The sequence below is a fragment of the Penaeus japonicus genome, unplaced genomic scaffold, assembly GCF_977035675.1.
Source record: "Penaeus japonicus unplaced genomic scaffold, GWHDUDI00000001_assembly GWHDUDI00000013, whole genome shotgun sequence".
Taxonomy (NCBI): domain Eukaryota; kingdom Metazoa; phylum Arthropoda; class Malacostraca; order Decapoda; family Penaeidae; genus Penaeus; species Penaeus japonicus.
Window position 1 is genome coordinate 5267715 of NW_028234415.1, and position 8848 is coordinate 5276562.

At 34.5% G+C, this 8848-nt stretch overlaps 1 protein-coding gene across 1 annotated transcript in view; it reads left to right on the forward strand.

Moving 5' to 3' along the window:
• Positions 1-1881: 1881 nt before the first annotated feature.
• LOC122265753 (solute carrier family 2, facilitated glucose transporter member 1) overlaps positions 1882-8848 on the forward strand; it is a 14473-nt gene continuing 7506 nt past the window's right edge. Inside the window, exons 1-2 of the mRNA XM_043035174.2 lie at positions 1882-2177; positions 8188-8301. Coding sequence (XP_042891108.2) covers positions 2115-2177; positions 8188-8301 — 177 coding nt within the window. The 5' untranslated portion in view covers positions 1882-2114. The remainder of the gene's footprint in view (positions 2178-8187; positions 8302-8848) is intronic.

Genomic DNA, 8848 nt, shown 5'->3' on the forward strand with positions numbered 1-8848 from the left:
CTCTCTCTCTCTCTCTCTCTCTCTCTCTCTCTCTCTCTCTCTCTCTCTATATATATATATATATATATATATATATATATATATATATATATATATACATATATATACATATATATATATATATATATATATATATATATATATATACATATATATACATATATACATATATATATATATATACATATGTATGCATATATATATACATATGTATGCATATGTATATATATATATATATATATATTATATATATATATATACAAGTATATATATACATATATATATATATATATTATATATATATATGTGTGCATATATATATATATATATATATATATATATATATATATATATATATAAAAATATATATATATACATACACATATATATATGTATATATGAATATACATATATACATATATATGTATGTATATATATATATATACATACATATATATATATATATTTATATATATAACATATATATGTATGTATATATACATATACATAAATATACATATATATATACGTATATATGTATGTATATATATTATATATGTATATATATATATATGTATATATATATATATATATATATATATATATATATATATACATATATATATATATATATATATATATATATATATATATATATATGTATGTATGTGTATGTGTGTGAGAGAGAGAGAGAGAGAGAGAGAGAGAGAGAGAGAGAGAGAGAGAGAGAGAGAGAGAGAGAGAGAGAGAGAGATAGCCATTAGCTAAAGTCATTTTTAAAGATCACATCACGGTACAAGCGCCGTGGGAGACCCCAATCTGCCACACGAGATTTCAACACATGATACGAACTGCTATTATGGTCACTCAGTAACACGACGGTACTAAGACGGACGATAAAGTTCTATTTTAGTCGCATTCTTATTTCCACTCGTTGGTCCAGTGAACTGTATTCTTTATTGCCAAAATGTTTTTCAAATACGATGAAAGAGAACTCATGTTTTTTTGTTTTTTTTTATAAATGTGCAGACTTGGCGTTTAATTTGCTTTTGACAGTTAACCTTGTAATTGTTTCAAGAGCATCGTTAATCTAAATTTAGAAACCTTTGTTTACGATTAGGGATGTGTGTACATATACTTTTGATATACATTTGTTGCAAATTGCATGACACTCCAAAATTGCCAGTCGAGGCAAATATGGAGTATAAAATATCATTTGTCAGAAATAAAAATATATTTAGACGTAAAGTTTAGTAGGCAATTTCTACAAAAAAACATGCAGCACAGTCAGCCAACATCTGACAACTCTCCTCCCATACACAAAATCTAATGAAGTAGAATAATAGTAGTAGCAATAACGAATGATTTTATAGTTCAGCTGCAAAAATCAGTTGGTAACAGGAAGGGTAAAGCGGTTATATGCTAAAGCACGCATCCAGAGTTAAATGTTTTTAGTAGGGTTGCAATCAATAACAGGTAAGCTAGGAGCACATGGTTGTGAATGACAGCTGCCCTATTTACTTCCATTGTGGGCGTATTTCGTGTTTAGATCGTGCTATATAATATTGCACCCTCAGAGAGATAGATCACCCTGTTCCAATAACAAGACCCGAAGTTCATGTTAAATACAATTTCTTGCAGTTCCTTACTTATCAAGTGCCTTCATTAAAGATGCTATTATACCTTATGCAACCTTTCTCTCAACTATACACCCGTTTTCTTTGTTACAATGGCGTGAGAAACCGTAAGGGCGACGGCGATGGTCGCGTTGCCATAGTAACCAAAGACGTTCTCTCTAAAAGAGCTTCCCTCCCGTAGAGAGCATAGCAGAACTAGAAACAACCGGTTCGGGAATCTTGACTTCCCGGGCTGCACCGCCAGCTGATGCAGTAAGAGCCCGAGCACCGAGGTAGAAGGACGTCCGCAGCTCCCCTCAGGTTGGATCACTGGTCGCGCTGGAAATCGATTCGAAGCGCCGCATGTGCTCGCGCGCTCACTTGTAACCTCTAAAAGGCCTACGCTTTTATAGAGGTACATTGCTCGGAGACTGCGGAGGGAAGGGCAGCTTACAACCCTATCGTAGAGGAACATATTCTTCAGCTTCCCCCTCCAAAATGACGGAAAAACAACTTCTGAAGCAAAGTGACAGCTCGTTCGTCGCACCCGAGACCAAAACCGTAAGTATCTTCTTGATGTTGAAATATTTACTCTGCAACATGCTTACGAATCGGTCTTTTTTATGTCATACATTGTACTTCATTGAAAATAGCATTGATCTTAGAACACGTTTAGAATACTAGACGTGTATAGTACTGTTGTCATAGAGTATCACAATGAAAGGGGTGCAATATTTTGATAAACTTAATTTAATGAACCGGACTGGCTTAAAGGGTAACATCCACGCTAGGGAATTTTCTACTTGCTAACCTTCAGCAAATGTATTTATGACAATGATTTGGAACAGTTAACTTTATTTAACATATAACTTTGGCAATTTTCGATATAAAAATTATCTATTTCTTAGTTAGATCTTTTTGTAGTGTTTAGTCCACAGTCCTGTAATTTAGAAGTAGTCTCTTTAGTACCAAGGCGTCCTGTATGCACATACTCTGAAACATATACACCTATATTGTAGATATCTATGTTTTCTCTTTGTCCTCTCTCTCTCTCTCTCTCTCTCTCTCTCTCTCTCTCTCTCTCTCTCTCTCTCTCTCTCTCTCTCTCTCTCTCTCTTTCTCTTTCTCTTTCTCTTTCTCTCTCTCTCTCTCTCTCTCTTTCTCTTTCTCTCTCTCTTTATATATATATATATATATATATATATATATATATATATATATATATATATATACATATATATATGTGTGTGTGTGTGTGTGTGTGTGTGTATGTGTATGTGTATGTGTGTGTATGTTGTATGTGTGTGTGTGTGTGTGTGTGTGTGTGTGTGTGTGTGTGTGTCTGTGTATGTGTATGTGTGTGTGTATGTGTGTGTGTGTGTGTGTGTGTGTGTGTGTGTGTGTGTGTGTGTGTGTGTTTGTGTGTGTGTAAATCGTATTCAACATATTCAGTCATGTTTCAGTAAATACATACACACAAGTGTGCATTTGTATGTATGCACTTATGCGTACATGTCCTGAGGATACGTACACAAATATCCATCTAAAAAAATGAGGTCATCCGTACCACATGCACCTTCCGTCTGCCATGTCGAAGCCAACGGCGTGAGTCGGGTGCGGTGCCAGGAAAGTGCGTTGGCCTCGCGAGAGTTTACCTTACGCCTGCCAACTAGGAACTAGTACTTATATTGTGTATATTGTGTGTACTCATAAATAGATAGATATTTATGTACGTAGATGTAGATGCTTATAAAACTCGCATACACACACACACACACACACACACACACACACACACACACACACACACACACACACACACACACACACACACACACACACACACACACACACACACACACACACACACACACACACACACACACACACACGTGTGAATGTTCGTGATTTTTTGTTAAGGCCGATGTTAAATTCATATTTTCACAGATATAGGGAAATGATAACTTTATCAGTGCAACTTTTGATACTCTTTACCCCCGCCTGTGTATCTATCCGTCTCTCCCTTAATTTGTATGTCTGTCTGTTTCTTTTTTCATAGGATTCTCATAACTTTATTGGGTATATGAATTGATATTTTTTATCATTTGTAACTTTTCATTGTTCACTTTAATTAAGCAGTGCGTCTTTAAGCCGTTTTCCTAACTAAAACTATATAAACATTGGTGTTGTTAATGTTAGGAACTCATGAAAATATAAACGTGACAGAAAAAAAAAAATGCATCATAAAGAAGCATAGTAAAGCAGGGCCATGTGACCTGTCACGGCTGAATACACGTGCATCGACTTGCAGTTATTGATTAGACAAAAGTATGCAAGCCAGAGCATAGATATCAGGCGGTAAGGAAACTTAAGCGCGATTGTAATAGCAGTTTGTTTGTTTACGGTTTTCAGAAACGATTGTTAGCGTCATTGTCTGATTAATTGTTTATTTTAATGACTTACCAGGTTCACTGTAATGTTGACTATCTATGCATGATTAGCCTTTGTTGCAGATTTGTAAGAATTTTTATGTGAAGAAATTTATAAAGAAGGAGAGTTCACGCGTAATTATTCCTTTTCTATTTCATATTTTTTCCGTTATGTATGGCCCCTCTTTTCCTTGAATGGTGATCGTTCAGAAATTATTTCCGCAAAGTATTTAAACATGCAATTCTGTTGATCAGTGAAACCGTATTCGCTTTATATAACGCATTTACATATTTCAACTTAAAAATGAAGAATTATCCTTAAAAGAACGACACACTGGCACACTTAAGGAGAGGATTCCCAAGAAGTTCGAAGCAGATCCGTTAAGAGACTACATATGCCCCTAAAAGTTCAAAGCACGAGAAATCTCAGTAGTGCAGGCGTTGCATACCTTACGTAATCACTCACAAGGTGTAGTGTTTCTACCCCGATTTATGATTATGATAATACATGGGATGGCATGACTAAATTTGGGAATGGTTGTTAGACGTGAAATTTGTGGTTAATCTGTAGATGCAACCGACAAATGATTTGACTTTGATAACTACACAATGCATACTTGGTGGCTAATCCTTTGAAGAAGAATATCTGTTTCTAAACATCTATTTGGCTCTGCTCATATATTAACTTTTTCAGTACCAAAACCAATGTTAACAAAGTATTTTGTTTATAAAGAACAATGGCCTTCTATCATCTTAAGAGTAGTCACATGCAACATTTTGTTGACTAAACTTCTTGAAAATTATTTTGCTCACAAAGCACGATCCTGAAGCAGTTGTTTTTCTTCGGGAACCTTGATGTCTAATTTCATGATACAACACGCGTCATTGCCAAGACTGCAGTTAATGCATGTGATATTATATATACACCTACCCTTAGATCTTAAACACCTAGCTAAGTTTATCACTGAAATGCATTAATGCTTTGAAAGTACCATCAGTATGAATGCTGCCATCCCAATATTACGCATAACATCAGCTGAACATCGTATTGCTGAATGCCTCTCGTTGGAACCAAAGACTGACTCAGTAAAGAGCCCTTAGTACGACAAAAGATGGATCTGACAATGGAATGACACATCATGCCCGCCACTCTTTGTTTACGTCGACTCCTCCATTTTTCGTCGGAATTCCTCCCATCAGTATTTTGTTTTTTTCTTCCTTGAAACCTGATGCGTCGCCTTCCATTTCCTTGAACTCAGTAAACACCACAAAACGTTTTGACTCTTCCCATCCACATTGGAGACTCTTGCGACATTTGAAAGACCTGTTATCTATTTGGGAGGGTTAAGCTTTTTAAAGAAATATTCGTTAGTCATGTTCATTAGCAGTTGATAGTTTTGCGCCACCGGATTCTATATTGCATATATATATATATATATATATATATATATATATATATATATATATATATATATAGAGAGAGAGAGAGAGAGAGAGAGAGAGAGAGAGAGAGAGAGAGAAATCTTTAATATAATGGTAAAGAAAAACATTATGAAGTAAGAAAGAGAAGATTATTTCACGTATACTACGTATTCATAGTATATCCGCGGAGAGACTAAGCATAGAAAAATAATTATGATTTTAATAAGAATTTTATAAAATGCTTTATAGGATCCCCCAATAGTAAATAACCGAAAATGATAATGAAGTCTGTTACACTTTATTCGCAGTCAGAAAGCGATCAGAACAAGCAGTCTGAATGGAACCCTCGGGTATCATGAGTGGGTCCGCTGTTGTTCCTGTCATTGATTAGTTTTTGCCCCAACGTTTCTGTTGATGTATGCGTAAGTTCGATGTTGAATAGCTTAGAGGATGTGATTATCTCTAGGAAATGAGATTACAGTGTTGCTTCCTTCCTGTGCATGTGACCCGGATAATCGTACCGAGATGGGACTCGACTCACTAACTTCCTTAAAAAACCGATACTCCACAAAATCGAGGTTATGTCAGTTCGAGGGGATCGTTGTCCTGGTGTGATTCTACGATTACAATTTCGGTTGACCTTTAGAATGAATAATGGCTCTCAGTCGATCGCATTTGTAGGCGTTTTATTTTATTTTTTTTTTTTTTTAAGTTTCATCTAATATTTAGTGCAAGTTAGTAGAACTGGCCACTTTTAGCAAGATCCGTGTGGCACTAAAGAGTGTTTCCTTCATATTAGACAAAACAAAATAATGGAATTAGGTTCTCATATGACCGTTCTAATCTACCTTTGTGCTTACTGCAGTGTATACATCGTTTAAAAATAAGACTATCAAAATCTGTAAAACAAGAAAAAAAGTTTCTTTTCAAAACCAACGGTCGTAAATGTTTAATGATTTTGCTCACAGTAGTCTTACTAGTGGACTTATCATCGTAAAAGGTTTGATGAATAAGGCCTAAGAGTTATAAGATAAATTGTAAATCTGGAAGAGAAACGGGCACCAGTTTTGAGCTACTCTTTGGTCCTGTGATTTCAAAATTAGCCAGAGATTAATTAATATTTGGCATGGTCCTTGAGGCATACAAACCCCATTCCTCCACGAATTAAGCGGGTACCATCAGGGCATATTCCCCCAGTCTCAACCCCGCCCCAATCTCATACCTAGCGCACATTCGTACCATATATCTTCGACCTTTTTATGAATAAAGTAGATATAGGCCTTTTCCAGAACAATGGATTTTTCTCTATAAAAATTGAGATATAGCTAAGCTACTGCCCCTTTCTCCTGGATCTTTAAAGAAATTTGTGATATTAAAGAAATTTCAATGAAATTATTCTGACTAACGACAAAAACGGAAAAAAACAAGTGGCTCTTTGATTCTTTACTGGTGTTGGCAATACTTTGTTATTACTAGATTTATTCTACCTAATCTTATAGTCTTATACCAAAAAATATGCAGAAAACCTACTGATAAATGTGATAACCAGATTAACCCGAGAACTGTAAAGCAGCAGCAGAGATAATGATTGCGTCAAGTCTGGGAGCACAAGCGGGCAAATGCAGCGTCATGCATCCGAAGTGCCTCACGTGTCCGCCTGAAGACACGTGACTCGATCTGCAGCGAGTATTGATTTGCCATGAATTTGCCAGAGAGCCGAGTGTGCATGCGTCGGGGGCGGAAATCGCAGTGTGCAAGTTCTTGTGGCACAAAAACGGGGTTAACTGTGCATGGACGACACAGGGCAATCAGGTTGTAGGTTAGTTTTAATATTTTATGAAGTCCGGAAGATAATTTGGGTATGGAGGAGGTTGAATGTCAAGGCTAGGAGATGGTTGGATAAGAAATACAAACAGAAGCCTTAAAGTATTGCATGATGTGACTATTCAGATGTTGCACGCGATCTCAAGACATTTTGGTAACATTTGTTAAATATTATAAGATATGAACATATTTATATTTACGTATGTATATAAGTGCACATACATACATGTATATGCGCGCGTACATATATTTAGGTAAATAAATAAACGTTCTATCATGAATATTCTGCTTTCTTGAAGGTTGCAGGTCTTACTAGATTGGCAGTGACTTGAAGGAAACCATGTCATAAACAAAATTAAAACTGATGACAAATGCTTAAAAAGTTAACAAGTGTACCGAAAGGCATAGTAACTGAGACATGTGGGTACCTCGCCTTGATTCAACATGTGTGGTTGACGTCAAGGGGCAGTCTGGGTGATATCACGTGGTATCAATGCCCTCTTGAAGTATGGCATGTCATTTCTTTCCGCTTTCGCTAAGAGTACCTCTCCTCTTGGTGACAGTGCAAATGCGTTTTTTTTTTTTTTTTTTTTTTTTTTTTTTTTTTATTCATAAGCAACATTACCTTTATATAACAGTGTAAATGCGTTTTTTTTTATTATTCATAAGTAGTATTACACACATACATACGTTTATGTATGTTTAGGTATATATGTAGTGTGACATTTATATAACAGTGCAAATGCGTTTTTTTAAATTATTCATAAGTAACATTACACACATACAACACATATATACACGTTTATGTATGTTTAGGTATATATGTAGTGTGACATTTATATATATATCGTTTACCATCATGTTTTTCTACATTTCCGAATACTTTCTTTCCTCAGAGTAATCAAGGCGGCAGAGTGACAATATGGGTTTTGATCGCCTTATTTACCGCTGTCGTAGGATCCAGTATTCCTGCAGGATACAATTTAGGAGTTATCAACACGCCACAAGAGGTAGGCAAGATTGAAACTTTATTCTTGCAACTTTGTCATAGAACAGATGGTTATGACTAATTGTTCTGGGTATTGTTGCATGACTATAGGGATTTTCTGGATTTATTATCTGTGTTATTTTCTTTCATTTGTTGTTATTATGGTTATTTTGATTTTGATTATTATTATTGTTATTGCTTTTTTTTCATTATTATCATTATTAGTAGTATTGATACTATTATTATTACTCTTATTATTTTTATATGATTAGTTGCTGTTATCGTTAGTTGTTGATGTTAGTAATAGTAGTAGTAGTAGTAGTAATAGTATCATTGTCCTTGTTATTATTAATGTTATTATTATTGACGTTATGTTTTATCAATACCATTATTATTATCAGCATAGTTCTTATTGTTAATATCATTGTGATCATTATCATCATTATTCTTCTTATTGTTATTATTATTATTATGATTATTATCATTTTTATTAATATATATTTTTATTATTATTATCATTATCATTATTATCATCATTATCATTATTATTGATGTTATTTTTACTGTTG